The sequence below is a fragment of the Macrobrachium nipponense genome, chromosome 6 (genome assembly GCF_015104395.2).
Source record: "Macrobrachium nipponense isolate FS-2020 chromosome 6, ASM1510439v2, whole genome shotgun sequence".
NCBI classification, from domain to species: domain Eukaryota; kingdom Metazoa; phylum Arthropoda; class Malacostraca; order Decapoda; family Palaemonidae; genus Macrobrachium; species Macrobrachium nipponense.
Window position 1 is genome coordinate 81,929,551 of NC_061108.1, and position 17,253 is coordinate 81,946,803.

The 17,253-nt window shown below is 36.1% G+C and overlaps 1 protein-coding gene across 1 annotated transcript; it reads right to left on the reverse strand.

The window, feature by feature from the left end:
* Window positions 1-6,144: 6,144 nt before the first annotated feature.
* Window positions 6,145-15,149, reverse strand: LOC135216809 (uncharacterized). Its single transcript, XM_064252310.1, has 5 exons — window positions 14,475-15,149; window positions 13,675-13,762; window positions 10,312-10,443; window positions 8,648-9,229; window positions 6,145-8,437 (listed from the first exon to the last, which is right to left on the reverse strand). The coding sequence occupies exons 1-5, from the start codon at window positions 14,631-14,633 to the stop codon at window positions 8,304-8,306; spliced, it is 1,095 nt and encodes a 364-aa protein (XP_064108380.1). The 5' UTR covers window positions 14,634-15,149; the 3' UTR covers window positions 6,145-8,303.
* Window positions 15,150-17,253: the final 2,104 nt, after the last annotated feature.

Below are 17,253 nucleotides of genomic sequence, written 5' to 3' on the forward strand. Positions count from 1 at the left end.
TTGTTTTGAAGTGCCGTAACAACATTCCCATTTTTGCTTTACATTTTGCCAACAGAATGGCTATTTGATCATTGCATAACATGTTCCTATTCATCATCACACCAAGGTCTTTAACTGCTTCCTTATTTGTGATTGTCTCATTATTAGGTCCCCTATATGCATATAGCTTTCCTTCTCTGTCTCCATAATTTATTGATTCAAATTTATCAGAGTTAAATACCATCCTATTTACCTCTGCCCAATCATATACTTTGTTAAGGTCTCTTTGTAGAGCGTTCCTATCTTCATCACAAGTAATTTCTCTACTTATTCTTGTGTCATCAGCGAAACTACTCACTACCGAATCCTTAACATTACTGTCTATGTCTTCAATCATAATAACAAACAATATTGCAGCTAGCACCGTACCTTGTGGCACACCGGATATTACCTTGGTTTCATCCGATTTCTCATCGTTTGCAATAACTATCTGTTTTCTGTTGTGTAAAAATTCTTTTAACCATCTTCCTACTTTATCTACGATATTGTGTTTTCTAATTTTCTTTGCTAATATATTATGGTCTACTTTGTCAAAAGCTTTTGCAAAGTCTAGATAAACCACATCTGTTTCATTTCCGCTTTTCATATTTTTGAATATGTTCTCACGGTGGACTAACAGTTGGGTTTGTGTACTTTTTCCGGGTACGAAACCGTGTTGTCCTATATTAAACAAATTATTTTTTATTAAATGTTTCATAATGTTTTTCTTCATTACCCTTTCATACACTTTCATAATATGTGATGTTAGACTCACAGGCCTATAATTACTTGCCTCTAGTCTTGATCCACTTTTGAAAGTAGGGGTGATATATGCTAATTTGTGCTCATCATAAATCTTGCCTGTATCTACACTTTGTCTTAATAATATTGCAAGTGGCTTTGCGATAGAATGAACTACTTTCTTTAACAAAATAGCAGGGACTCCATCCGGCCCTGCAGCAGCTCCATTTTTAATTTCATTAATTGCCTGCACAATATCAGCTTCATTAATTTCTATGTCAGCTAAATATTCACTATTTTCGTCCCTTACTTCTATATCATTATCTTCATTATCTATTCTAGGGGTGAATTCTCTCTTATATCGTTCTGCCAGTATGTTGCAAAATTTCCTTTTTTTTTTTTTCATTCGTTAATCTCCCTTCAATTCTCAGAGGGCCTATTTCTATTCTTCTTTTATTCATCTTCTTCGCATATGAGTATAATAGTTTGGGGTTTTGCTTGATATTTAATAGGGTTTTTTCTTCCAAGTCCCGTTTTTCATTTTCTTTTGATTGTATAATCTTTTGTTCTGCATTTTCTATCTTGCTTTTTAGTTCTATAACTTTCCATGCATTTTTTCTTTTGCAAGACCTTTTTTCCACTTTCTGATTTTCTGGAACAAGATCCTTCTGTCTCTTGGTATGCATGAATGATGTTTACTTTTCTTCTTCGGTATATATTTATCCACTATTTTCTCCAATATTTTATATAATATCTCCGTATTTACCCTTATGTCATCACTTACGAAAATGTTATCCCAATCTTTGTTTAATTCTTCATTAATTTCTGACCATTTATATTTTTACTGTAGAAGTTGTATTTTCCATATCTTTCCCACTTTTTCATTTCTTGCTTATCTCTATTTTCACTTGCTTTGGAATGAACTGTTATTTCTATGACATTATGATCTGAAATACTCGCATTATAAACTATTATTTCTTTAACATAATTCATCTCGTTCACAAATACTAGGTCTAAAGTATTTTCCTTTCTTGTTGGCAGGTGATTTATTTGTTGCGAATGTTGTATTCTAGTAGCATATCTAATAGCTTTTCAAATTGCCTCTTATCTTCTGCACTACTATTACTCTCTTTTTTATATGTATAAGTACAACCACAGTCTCCTATTCGTTCTTTCCATTCTACGAAAGGAAAGTTGAAGTCACCAGATAGGAGAATAGTCCAGTCCTTGTGATTTCTACATATATCATCCAATTTTTCAATTATTAAGTCAAACTCTTTAGTATTAGGAGGTCTATATATTACTATGTTCATCAATTTTTCAGATTCAAATTCTACCGCTATTAGTTCACATTCTGAGTTACTATATTTCTCATATATTTTTCCTTGTTTTTTGTCTTTCCCATATATTGCGGTTCCCCCTTGATTCCTATTTTTTCTATCTGATCTATAAGTTTGGAACCCTTTTATTTGATCATCATTCCCAGTCTCTTGGGAATACCAGGTTTCACTTCTATTCATTATATCTATTTTCTTTTCATTTTGGGTTAGTTCTTCTAAGTACTCTATTTTTCTTTTTGAGTTACTCGTAACTAAACCCTGCGCATTCATCACTATGATGGTTTGCGTGTTTTCTCCTTCATTTAATATGGTAGTAATAAGGATTTTCCCATGTCTCTTTCCTGTTCTGGTATGTTGTTCTTCTTTTTCATTTCCAGAAATTCTGACATTAAGAATCCAACTTTTCCATAATATTTGATCTTCCTTCATCATAATTATTCATTTTGTGTCTGAATCTGCAATTTTCTCCGTTTCTGCAATATCCTCTTGCATAATAAATACAGTTATTATCTCTTGAGTAGAATTTCGGAGCTGATGCTTTGAAATTTTTTGCTGACACCTCTGCATATCTCATTGGTGGTTTGCTTTTCTCTTTTACCTGATATTCTTGATTTCTCTCTTTATTTGTTTCTTTCTTATTTTGGATTTTATTACTTGGTTGGTTATTTATTTGATTATGATTCATGGCTACAGGGTGCATATATTTGCATTTTTTGTCGAACTTACATCCTTTTCCTTCTTTTAGGTTTTTTACATATTTTGGATGCAGATCTCTGCAATCATCATCCCCATAGCCATCTAAGTATGCACATTTACCATATATTTCATAGTTTTGACATACCTTAGGATGTTTGTAGTAACATCTTTCTCCAAATCTGCAATTCCCTCTTTTCAAAAGGTTGCAGATTTTGTCTTTCTTGTCTATTTTTTCCTCTTTCCCGTCATTGTGTAGATCTGGGTAGAGCCTCTTCGGGATTTGCTTTTCTGTTGTCATATCGTAATTTATTTCTTCGTAGGTATGCTGCTTTATTGCCTCATATGTAGTATCAATGAGTATCTCTGCATCCATACTTTTATCTTGTTCTTTGTTTTCCTTATTTTTTTTCTGTCATTTCATTTTTGTTTACTTCTCTTCCGTTTTTCCTCATTCTTCTTCTTCTTCTTCCTATCCTCAACTATTTGTACATTCAATCTTGATTTAATAACATTGTCTATCCATGATAGACAGTGTTGAACAAAAAATTCTTGTATCTTTTCTCAAATCTTGCATTACCTCAGCACACTGTGGATGGGTTGGAATGTTGCATGCAGCACATTTTCTGATTAGGTTTTGTGGATTGACTATGCTATACCAAACCTTACACAGTTTGCATGCTTTTGGCATTCTTTTTCCTAATGCATCAATTAGGATATTCACAAGATTCACCTTATTCATTTTCTTTGTCGGAATATGTTGGTTTATGTATATTTTCTTTATGAGTCTCTTGACCACTTGGATTTTATTTGGAACTTCTTCAATTATTTTCAAGATGTTTTCATTAGATTTGTTCCAGTTTGAAGGATTATATCCTTCTAATATATCTATGAATGCTTTTGTATCTTTTTGGTTAGGACTGTTGCTGATTTCATAGATGAGAAATGCCAGTTCCCTTCCTGCTACCTCATCGTATTGCGAATCCGCCAAGCAAGCTAAATTACGCCACCTCTTCCCGCAGTTGGAACTTACTGCCATCTTGGTCTGATTTCAGTATTACACTTGTTAAACTAACTTAGAAGACGCTTTATCCTACTATTTTCACACTAATCTTATCACCGATAGTTCACGAACACTTCTAGATATTTCTCAAATTCTAGTCGTATGTTAAACTTGTGATATCTGTTGATTAATCTGACTTCACGCGGGTACGTCTCACCAAGCAAGATGGCTACTACGAGAGAGAGAGTCATGAAGATAAGTTGAGAAATAATCAGAGACAAGAGACAGACAGACAGACTCACCAAGATAACTAGAGAAAAACAATGAGAGAGAGAGAGAGAGAGAGAGAGAGAGAGAGAGAGAGAGAGAGAGAGAGAGAGAGAGAGAGAGAGAGAGTCACTGTAATACTCATCGATCATTTGAAAATTCCCCTTGCTCTTTTTGTTCCTAAGTGGATCAAATGGAGATATAACTTTACTGCTGAACCACAATTACTTTGGCCTGGTATTATAAAGACTTATCGCTGTAAACTTCCTGAATTGTCAGGTAATTGCACGAAGGTGGTATTTTACACTATGATTTTTTATCGTGTCATCACTCGTAAATTGTAATCAAAACAGTTTATGCTATTATTAACCGACCAAGTTTAATATTCTCTTTTGAGGCCAAAAGATTAAAGAAAATTCTTGTCTTCATTTCGCAGGTAATTTCATTCATTATTCAGTCACTAAACTCAAGCTTGGAATAGATAACACACTTGAACACTTCAACCATTTCTAACTTCATGAAAGATACTCAACTAACGAGATTTTCATACTTGATTTTTTCAGAATGAAGGTTGTAGGAAACCGTTATTAGCGATCTGTTTCCCACAACGGTTTAAACCAGTGATTCTTTGCCTTTTTATTACCACGCTCCCTCTAAAGAGTTGGTCCTTTCTTTCAGGCCCCCCTTGCATCCATGAGTACAATTCCCTCCCAGATTTCAAGGAAAATGAAAAAATTAAATTGAAAGAGAAGGGGTTTCGAGGGATAGGAAGGGAGGCCAGTAACTACAAAACATGGTCCGGCCAACTAGCATAACTAGAGTAGTAGATTCTGGGAAAGTAACGTTATTAGACGATACCTCTGCATTTTTTCATAAACTTCTGAATATTAGTTCCTCGCTTAAGAGAATAACGAATATAATCACAGAATTTTTTATTTTTTCCTTAGGGCTCGTGCCTCCCCTGGAAATTACTGACGCCCGCCTAGGGGGGCCGCCCCCCCAGGTTAAGAGCCACTGGTTTAGACGGACAACCATTTCGTGAATGATACTGTATGCAAACGCATATGAATTGCGTGCATTCCAAATCACCAATCGTGCGACGGGGTTCATTTTGAAAGGAAAGCTGGATCCATGATCCTCTACGAAGGGAAAGGCCCATCTTACCGTCTCGTCCAAGAAGTCAACGTTTGCCTTCCTCGGAATTCAGTTTCGCTCGCCCTCTTTCAGTACTGTCAGCATGGCGTTGCAAATCGGTATTCTGACCAGCTGCACTTTGTTTCCAGAATAGTAAGTACTATGGTGTTTGTGTTCGCCAAACGTTCAGAAGTTTCGTATGCATAGTTTTCCCCTTCACACACAATTTCTTCTTTCTCTTTCCTTTTGTAATAAACTTTAAGGCCATTGTAAATATTCAAAACATAAAATGGCTTCAATAAATATACTAAACAAGAAATGGCTCTAGTTATTTTATGGTCTCACCGAGGAAAACCTTAAAGACAACTATTCAAATTAGGTAAACAAAATTTTAAATACACTTCTGTAAAGATAGTGGTTGTTTAATGAAGATGGTTCTTTAAAGTATTTACCATTAAGTAAAGATGGTGGTTGTTTAATAATGATAGTTGTTTAACGATGATGGTTGTTTCATTTAATTAAACAGAAAGAGGGGGAGAGGGAGACTGAGGAAGAGAAAATTTCATTAGATAAAATTTTCGAAGGGTGGAATTTTCATGGGTGGAATTTTCGTGGGTGGAACTTACGGACCACGCTTTAACAAAGGTCAGTTGAAAAGGGATTTTTCTTGTCCGAAGCCAAGATTTAAACACTTGTTGTTTTTCCTTTATTTTCTTTCTTATTCCTTTTCCCGGGAATAGTAATTACCTGCGGGTTTGGAGTTCATGTCCCGTTGTGAATTGCTTTTAGGACCCGTGTTAACTATGCCGGGACGCGTGAGCAATTTCTGTGGGAGTATTTTCCTTCCCTGTAAAGTACATTACTTTCTGTAATGATCTCTTGCCTCGATACATGAAATTCCTTAAGGATTGAAGAATTACTTGTTAGTATAAAAATCTTTATTTTGTCAGGCCACTGCCATGACACCACTTAGGCTTATAACAATTTGTACATTAAAATCTTTATAATCTATGGTCACAGTAAGCCAAACAAACTGAAACGTAATTGTAGTATACATTTAGCACCAAAAATAACAATTTGGACAGAAAAATAGCTCTCTCTCTCTCTCTCTCTCGTTCAGTCCAGAACTGGAGGTAAAACATATTAATCTTAAAATGAGGTAGGAGGTGCAAGAAGTATTTATAAACTTAAAAAAACCATATTTTCTATTTTACAGTCACAAAAGCAAAGCATCTCAAAAGTCTTTGAACTGTTACAAACATTTTAATCGCAAATTAATATAATTTCTGAACGTTTTCTGGAATTCTGCATAATTACGGCTGCCTATTATCGTAATAAATAAAAAGGCAATTATAATGACGACAAAAGTTTGGATCGTGGGGTGAAATGTGCGTCATAGGTCACGTTAAGATTGAATATGACACTCGGATACGAGCATAAAATAAACAATTGGAAATAGTCAAAAGATAAGTGATTCGGTTTTTTCCTGACTAAAGAAACTGACTTCTCAGCATACAGAAAATAGCTTACTTAACCTCGAAAAGAAGCGCGGGCGGGACTTTCTGAAAGCATTAGGGTTGAAAAGCTAAAAAGTGGCTGATGAATAGCAGATGGAAAGGGGCAAGTCATCGTGTTGGTGCAAAATATTCTAGAGGCCAAACTTACATAATCAGACCGAAGGACCCTCTCCTCCGTCGTTAGGGCCTGGGGCACTAAGCTGAAAGCCACTTGCTACCCGGCCTGCAGAGCCATGTGGCTCTTGAAACCCACCATCACAAAGATGGTAAGACGTGTTCCAAGTGTATCAAGTACGACTGGGGCTTGAACTTGAAACTGCCTCAGTGAGTCCAAGCACCACATAGTTACAGTGGCCCTAACGATGCTTTGATTTGAATGCCCTTGAAGGGGATTGTACTGAAATGCTAATATCAGTACGCCATGGCGCGCATAGTGCAAACAATGAAAATTCATGGCGAAAACAATATGCCACTTTTAGAATTGGAGTTCCTTTATAAAGACTGAAAGGACGGGCTGAATACACGCGCGCTGTAATGGAAACAGTATTGTACGTATTAAAAAAGAAGTAACATCAACACTAGGGAGAAAGAAATTGCTTAAGCTATACTTAAGAAACTGTGAAATCTTTTTTTTATTAATGTTTTAGTATCAGAAATTTTTTTACTGCAGCAAGATACTTCAGAGAACTCTTTATTGACTAGATTTTAAGTTCTAACAGCAAGAAGTTATGGTATAGGATAATTTTACCATTAAAGATCTTTTACCCTTTTCGTTATCAATGAATTACCGAGCATGAATTCCAGAAATTTTACCGAAATCAAACCGGTCGGGTGAGTTATCTTCGAATTAGGCCTTGATAAATACCTAGATTTGAGGTCAAAGTTAAACGTATTAGAGGTGACGTGATACTAATTGTATTTGTTATTGAAAGATCATATTAAATAGAGATAAAAACTTGACCGGTGATCAAAATGGTCATGACAGATAAATACAAATTTAATACTGTAATACAAAGTTGAGCAAGAAATATTACGGTTTTCATTGATATACCTTTGAAAGCTTTTATTGCGTCAGCTGAACAGGTTACCTCATTCGTGTCGAGATATTCACAGCATTGTAAAAATCTTAGCAAATACGATGTTGACGTACATTATACGCATCTTTCTGATTTTACTGAAATCTAACACGAGCAGACAGACAAGCGTATCTCAAATTGACATGAGAGGCAATGGAGACGAAAACACTTTCTTTGCGACCCTGTTCCCCCGGTATTCTATTTTATTATCTATGATTTCATTATCAAGCTATCTACAGTTATGACAATAATCCATACATTTTACTTGTACATTTAAGAATCCCTTTGTCTAAGGATAACATTAAGTCTTGTAATCTGGATAAGGAGTGCTTGCGATGAGACAAAGCATCTATTCTCACCCAAACACCAACTTTGCTCAAGATGACAATCAACGGCTGGAATATGTAGGCTGCTGGACTGTGTAACACAGAAAGGAAACCCAGGCGTTGCTGCTTCACACAGGACGTCACGTCCTATTTGTAACGTCTTTTCTTGCAAAGGGGTTTGGAATATGTCAACACCCCTCGCGTAGACAAGAAAGAAACACCATCGCCATAAAGGTTACCAACAATGACTCAGAGGTCAGAGAGGAAGATGAATTTCCCGGGGCGTCGTGGACATGCTTTCGTGAATGGTCAGGTTCCTTCCCTAGATATACAATATAAAAAAGAAAAGCTATTAGTTATGCATACATAGAACATTTTGAATCGAGATTCTAAATCTTGAAATGCGGTGTTTAGGTCACTTTCTACATTAGAAACAAAATGAGATTAAACCTTAAATGTTCAACAATAAATGGTTGCCGCATTCAAACCAACGGATGAATTCCCCGGTAGCTACTCTAAAGTATTCAGTTACCTGAAGAAGGCTTTCCCTCCGGGACAGTAGATCCATCGACTTTCTTAGTGTCAACGAAGGCTGTATTGGCCGTTTTTCCCTCTTCTATCAGTATAGCCTCCTCAAGGGCAGTGGACATTCTATCTTTGTGGCCATGATGGTGACGGTGGTGCGAATCACGACTGCTTGACGACCAGTGGGGGCTGTCTCCTGAGCCCTCTTCCCCTTCCGTGTCATCTTCGTCGTCAGAGTAGGTAGCTTGAACTCTTGCCTCGTGAACGTCATCATCGTCGTCGTAACCGACTTGGCCTAACTCCGATTCACTGTCTAGAAGAAACCCGTTAGTAATGTCGGTGTCATTGTGTAAGAGATTCACGGGTGAATGATTGCAACCGTCGTGATTGTTTTTAACCATTCTGGTTAGGTTGAGTCCTTTCGACTCAAACAACGAGAAGCACTTTTGCTGAGCTTTCGGTGGTAATTCTGGAGTTCTTGAGTAAATCCAATAGAGCTCAACCTTTAGGCCTATTATATTGTAACACGAGAAGATGCAGGAATAACTTGTGTAGTCGGTGTCCATTATGACATATGGAACAGCAGGCACTGAAACAGAAAATATTTCATAATACAGTTTTTAAGACTGAATGCAATGAATGTGCAGATTGTAAATGCTTAAGGCCGGACGATTTAAATAAGTCTAGATCATAATTCTGCCATAATTTAGCAACTGAAGCCATTCTATGCTAAAATGAGTAACGATTTATCTTAAGAATCTGTCCAAAATCTAATGTTAAAATGTAGGCTTTGGTCCACCTGAAATAACTTCAAGGAAGTAACATCTTTATGGTCTACCATCATTTAACAATTATATCCTTGTTACCATAAATAACATTTTAAAAGCTGCAGGCTTCATTAAACACTCCGGTAAACTTGGAGGGGACCCTGAATGACATGGAGAGAGTCGTTTTACGTCCTGTTTGGGGACCATTTGGGCTATTCATTACATAATTGAGCTATCTGGGGACGACCGAACGTTTGTCAGAATCAACCAAGACTCCAGATCATATACTACTAGGAGAAGATAGCCTTTCTTTTTTCTTTCTTTCTGGGGATATTGATTCTCTTCCAAACTTGAATATGATTGGTAATTTTCCTATTTTCTTTGTTTCTAAAGATTTTTCTCACATTACCTCACGATGTGCTAAGGGGAAACCACTCGTTTTAATCCAAACAGCCATTTGTTAGCCAGAACACTTTTAACGGATCAGAATGAGTTGACTAAACTACCGAAATGTGCTTACATTTGGAAAGTGGCGCTCTTTGTCAGGTTCCCGAGGGGGAGGTGTCTAGCGACAGCGTTCTTGCGGAAAATGCCACTTGCAACAAATTCAGAAGGCTTGTGATATGAAAAAGCAAGGTTGGATCTTGAAGCCATAGGCTTAAATGAACCCATTTTCGTTGCTTCATAGACCAATAATGAAAATGATTTGATGTGGAATTCCCTTATCCAAGTTGTTATAAATGCATCTGATTTGTTTCTCTCAATGATTATTCATATCTGTAACCACAAGTTAAGTAATGCCAGAAGTCTCTTAAGTGAATAGTTAAGAAAAAACTAAAAAAAAGGAATAATAATACTAGATAACATTTCGTAAGACTGACACTTCTTATTGAGCGACACTTACCCGAAGTAGCCTCCAGTTGCATGTATGGCTTCTTGTGATCCCTTTTCGGCTTGACATAATTCAGCTTCGCCTGCGTCCTTGCACGGCTGCCCCCACTAGTGAATCCCGTAGTTACGACTTTCATTTTACTCCCTATAATAATAATAATAATAATAATAATAATAATAATAATAATAATGATAATAATAATAATAATAATAATAATAATAATAATAATAATAATAATAATAATATTCATGATCAAACAAAAACTTCTTTCAGTTTTCTTTTGAAGATGGAAAAAGAAACCCACAAAATTACTGAATATAACGTGTTTACTTGTCAGTATTTACATAGTATTTACAGATAGAACCTGAACTACTCGAGTGTTGAGTGAAATACTCTGTAAATACTGACTAGTAAACAAGTCATACTTAGTAGTTTTGTGGGTTCCTTTTTTCAATATTCAGGATCCAAAAACTTTTTACAAAAGTGCAGATATACAAAAGGGTAATTAAATCAGGTCCAAGTTAACCAAAGGGCCTTTTTGACTGACTTTCAGCAGATAACATTGGCGGGCAGCTTCCTTACATACGAGTGGCAATAGGGCGTATATAGTGTCAAAATAAGACGTATATTATTTTAGAAGGATTACGAAGAAGTTGAGGTGAAAATGAAAGAATGCAGAAAAGAACAAATTCTGTGTGCTAGTTAACTCTTAGCTATCAAGTCTTGCAGTCTGATGAAGTTACTTGCTAGGTTTAGCTACGCAATGCGTAAATATTTAAAAAAAAAAAAACGGATAGTTCAGTTAGAGGACTGACTGAATTATCGGTCTATTTGAAATGATTATTTCTCCATTGAAGAAGGAAACCTGTCAAATGAGAAGTGAGACGTAACGTAGAGTTTACCAAAGTCATTTTCTCAAATTGAATGACTTCAAATTACGATTCTTTGTTGCTTATAAGTTCTTGATTGTAACTATCTGAAGAGTTGAGAAATTATGGCATGACAGAAATTACTGTTGTAACAACACAGATAAAATCATATTACAGTTAACTGTAGGGTTAGAACTACAATCAGCCAATAATATAGGTGATATCTGTTTTTTTTCTTTTAGTTAGTTAGGCGTTAACCCTCAGCAAGACAATCATTCTTTCCTTCACGGATTTATTAACAAGGTCACACTTCTCAAATAATTAGTAAAAATATTATATGTTTATGTTTATATATATATATATATATATAGATATATATATATATATATATATATATATATATATATATATATATATATATATATATATATAGATATATAGATATATATATATATATATAAGTAGTTCCACGCTGGACGAGTGGTTTTCGAGCTGGGCTGCCAATCCGGTGGTCCCAGGTTCGATTCCCGGCTCGGTCAACGCGGAATCAGAGAAATTTATTTCTGGTGATAGAAGTTCATTTCTCGATATAGTGTGGTTCGGATCCCACAATAAGCTGTAGGTCCCGTTGCTAGATAACCAATTGGTTCCTAGCCACGTAAAAATATCTAATCCTTCGGGCCAGCCCTAGGAGAGCTGTTAATCAGCTCAGTGGTCTGGTAAAACTAAGATATACTTATGTATATAAGTATATATAATAAATATATATATACATATATATATATATACATAAGTTAAAAGTCCCTAAGGAAAGTGAAACAATGGAGTACTGCTGCAAGGCCTTTCGACTTCTTGCCCTTTACTGAGCAGACAGATATAAATTTGAAAGCAAAAACAAGAACTCGAAAGGTCTTGCAGCGGCACTCCATTGTTTCACCTTCCATCGTGGCTTTTGCCTTTATCTATATATTCATCAAGTTCCAAATTTTCGTGATTCAGTTATACACACACTCACACACATTATGTATATATATATATATATATATATATATATATATATATATATGTGTGTGTATATGTATATATATGTATATATTGCTTTAGATATATCAACTTCCCTTAGTTTGCTGATCGCATTTTTGTCTCTCTCTTCCATAGGTTCTAAATTTCGTCTGCTCGTATATGGTTAAACCATGTTTCATTTTTAACTAATTGTAATTCTGTTGGCAGTAGTTTTATTTTTCGCGATCCTGGTCGCGACGAATTTTTTTGAAGTTAATAAAGAACTCTCAACATTAATTGTAAGTTTACCGTTGTCCTTCCTTATGCAAGTATGCATCTGTTATCTTGCTTTTGCCAAATTGTCTATTTATTGTCTGCATACCATCTCGATAATGACAACTTTTTCTCTGATCAGTGAGAAATACTTATATTTACCTTGTCTCTTCAAATTGAATAGGGTCTCGTCATTCCGAATCTTCTTGACGTTTTATACCCAAACGGTTCGTGTATGATTTATTTCCAAAGGCATGTTCATCTTTATATCTACTTTCCATTTATTCACTTTTTCCATAGTCAAATTTTTTTTTTCGTTTTTTTTAAAATATGTACTCTCAGTCTTCCAATTTCTCCTTCGCCCTTCAGCACTTTATCGACTATTGATTCTTTTTTCCTTCTTCCTGTCTGCAATTATTTTCCTTCGTCAATTGCTTTTTATATATAACGGGCTGTATTATAAAGCGTTATACTCTGAAATTCAATCATATTCCCAAGACTTCACTGTTGATGTATTTCAAATTTTTTAATTTATGTTGGGCCAGATTCCTCTCTCTTTCTCAACTGGATACTACGTATATTTTGAAGGGATTTTGCTCCCTGAAACTCTCAGAATATTATTACAATAACTTTTCTTATTCATGTTTTCGACAAAATAAGATCTAATATTATCTAATTTTGTATTTCAGCGTTTCCTTTTTATGTGTTATGAAAAATATTCTTCTCGAATTTAGCACTAAACAAAACAAAGCAAAAAAAATAAACGTTCCATCGGTGTTTATGTGAAGCTAAAATTTTAGGCTTGGATTGAATATTCATTTTTATCATTTTGCTTACATACATAAATATTACGCTCCCAGGCACAATATATTTGCTTTCTACTTCAGCTGAAAAGTGCCAAACAATCTCGTTTGTTTGGCCTAAAATGTAAATCTGTATTTTTTAAACATCAGTATCTACAGTTTCTTGCGGTACCATTTTTACTTGGTATAATCAGCCAAGATGATGCGATCAGTAACACTTGTACCTGTAGTTATTCATAAATTCCTGGTCTTCATCGTTAATCTCATTTCATTGACTCGCACTTCTTGGCACAGTCTAATTGACTTCTTTACACACGCAGTGTTGCTCTCAGTATCAAAAGAATACTATTTGGATATCGGTTGCACCCACACATGGTGCCTGTTGATGCACAAAAGCAGACGAAAGACGCGATGTGATAGCTACCTACCTGGGAGGGTTATTGTATCGACGGCACACCTTTGAGCTTTTACGTAGGCACTAGGGACACCCCACGTGTGATACCAACGTCCGAGATACTGCGAAGATAAGATAAGCTAATAGTTATTATGTTACGAGGAAGTCCACTTACGTAGACATTCGACAGATATATTTTAATAAATGATATGAGAACACCCAGTTACGTGTTTGCTGTTGCTGATTTCTAAATGCCTTTTTTATGAAAGCATTTTCGCGTTGACTAAAGAATTGTCTTATCATTTTCTAATAGAAATTACATAGGCAATGAGATTTGCTTACAGTAAATGGTTGACAATTTTACTATTCACTACATTACAGTATTACAATATGATTTTTATTGTTGCTAGAGATTGTGATATTTATTATTTATTGAACAAAAATGCTCTATTATTCCGAGTAATAAAAACAGACTATGCACTTAATTTTTTGTTTTAGAGTAAAAGTTGAACAAAACGTGTGAACTATGGAGATAAAAGCGTTCATTCGAAAACCGAACGCTTCGTGAAGATTTTTATGGCAAAGATATTCTCCAAAGTATCTGAACCCCAGGCATCCACTGAAATGGTAAACGTCACTCTTTTGCTGAGTCGACGTTTCAGTAGAATTAAAACTTATTCGTGACGTCCATGAGATAGACAGAACTTTCCGGACATCTCAGAACTTTTATTCTCACGATGACTGACCAAAGTGAGCACTTCTCAACGAAAGTACGACGGAAATGATTAGAATGTCAAAACATGGAGATGGAAATCATCACCTGGAAACACTTACCCGATGAACCTGGAAGTTGTCAATGAGAGAAAAGGAAGCACATTTCCCGGATTCCAGGAAAGAGGGCGCTCTTTGGACGGGTGGGGCGAAGCTTTGCTGGATGCCAGACAGCGTCAGGGCAACCACCACCCAAACCGAGTTCATATTCATCTTATTCATGTTTATACTAACACAATATTATCTTTCGTATTTCCTCTTCTTCTTTGCTCAAGTCCTTTTCATCACCAGCTCTACTAAATGATTATTAATCTCTTATAAAAGTTAGCATAAAGTCCAGGAAATGTCACTATATCCAGAATTCAATAACTACCGTAGTGATATTCGTTCGCACTGTAACTTCTCGCTTCTTCCTCATCAACTTTAGGAAACTTGTAATCTTCCTGAAGATGAGAGGCTGTTTGCACGCACGACGGATACTCTACGTATCAGATAAATTACAACACTGCTCCTTTTGGATGTTTTGTTCGATGGCCACTGCCTAAGAAGAAAGAAATACTTTTAGCAGAGAAACTTGACTCAAAAACTCCGCTCTGGCCATTACAGTAGCGTCGCTATTTGGAGTGACGTTGATTATCTCCAAAATGGAAGTGAGGAGCTAATTATGGCACCTATTGTCATCTGCTGGAAAATTGCAGTACCAGCGATTGAGCAGACTCTGCACTGCTGACTTTGCTCTTCTCTAATGAGGTGCATGATAGGAAGCTCTTCTTTATATCTCTGGGTTCGCTTATCGCTCCAATCGTTCCGATAAGAGTACATAATATTTGGCAATGAAACCTGGCCATATCAGATTCGAAGAGACTTGAGTCATTCCCCGTCAATCTGTCTATCAGTGTAGAACTGGAAAAGTTCTAAATGTTACCCTTTTAAAGGTTAGAAAATAGGAAATTATGATTCGAGTTCATTTTCCAGTGAGAATTGAAAACGCTTTCAAGCAAATTAATTAGATTTTGTTTACACAAGAACTCTTAATTTGGTGAATAAATAGTCCCTGGTCACGGTACAATAAATTTTTAAAAACTTTTGTGCATGGAAATATATTCAGTTCCAAAATAGACCAACCATTTTTTTTATTCAAGAAAATTTACTCAAGTTAAGGGACTATGGAATTCGATTTTTCTATTCACTGATAGACAAGAGTGAAGAGATAGACTGTATGCCTGATGCCTGACGCAAATTTAATAGACATTCTTCCCCATGAATTTAACTTGAGGAATTGGAGGGTTTGTGTATATCATTACTGCTTATACTAATACTAATACTAATAATCTATAATAAGAAGATCTGAGTGGATCTTTTTGTCCTCCCCCGGGTGGCTGTAGAGGAGACATGACACAGGCACCTACCCTTGCAAACCGGTTTGTCCACCCCGGGTGGGGGACTGCAGTACAGTTTTGGTCACCAACACTGAAAAAGGACATAAATAGGCTAGAAGGGGTACAAGCAAGAGCCACATCCATCAGGTAAATAGGTTACCAAAGACGACTAGAAAGCCTGAACATGTATGGCTTGGCAACAAGACGATTGCGAGATCAAGTAATAGAAACATTCAGAATACTGAAAGGCATAATAAAAGTAGACAGTAACCTATTTACATTAAACGAAAACCAGACAAGAAATGATGGATGGAAACTAGAGCTGAAGAGATACAACACATCTCATTGCGGGATCTTCTTTACATACAAGAAATGGGACACATGGAATAAACTGCCACCAGAAGTTGTATACAACACCAGTGTGGAAGAGTTTAAAAGAAAGCTAGACAAAATCTATTAAGATACAGTAAAACCTGCTCGTAGAGATAAGTAAGCACACCATGTCTCCTCGGATGGACTTATAAGTCTTTGAGAAATCCTAATGATTGTAACTCCAGATGAATACTTGGTTTCAAATATGTCAAAATCTGTAGATAGTTTAAACACCCTCTACCATGTAGGAGAACTACATGCTATTCCTTGGTCCCAGTAGTGTGACAGGGATTACCTTACATCCTCACGTACCTCTGTTACAAACAAATTATTGGTCTCTTGTTTGTTGGTACTTATTCATCCTGTTGTGGTTTCAGGATCTGTAGCAGAGGCTGCCTCACTTTCGAAGGCAACTTAGCCATTTCAATTTCGTTTCTTTCCAGGGAAGCACCTCTCCACTGGATGAATTCCTGTCGTGTCTTTTGACAGCACCTCTCACCCACTTTTGGTTTCAAATCATATCAGGGGTTGCCTTACTCCTAATGGGTAAGCACCATGGCATTCTTTCCATCTTACCTTTGAGTATTTACTCAGCTTTATATATTTGTTTTAGCTTTAAGGGCTCTCTAAGGCTCTAGCGTCATGTCACTGGTGCCCTCTTACAGATAAATGACCAGATAGTCGATAAAGATTCTATCTTAACCTTCTTGTATACTGATGAGTGATTATCGGATGAACAAAAAAAAAAATAGTTTCTATGACCACACACGCAAATAGATTAATGTACCGTCTAGGAGAGTAGTCACTGATAAATATTATCACCACCAGTACATCCTATCACTAAAAAGATAGTTCGATTATGTTATGGTCTTGAATGCATAATACGATTTGCCTCTGCCTTTCGAATGCCAAAAGGCTCAAATCGTCTAGACTTATTATGAAACATTTATTATCCCCGAGTCGTTCTACCCCGCCGGACGTTTGAGCTTAAGGTTGTTTATCAAAAAGAAGAATTCACCCATTGCGTCTCTCTGTCAGTTAGACTATCTGTAACCTACTGATACGAAGTTGGCGACGTTAGCTGCTGCCCG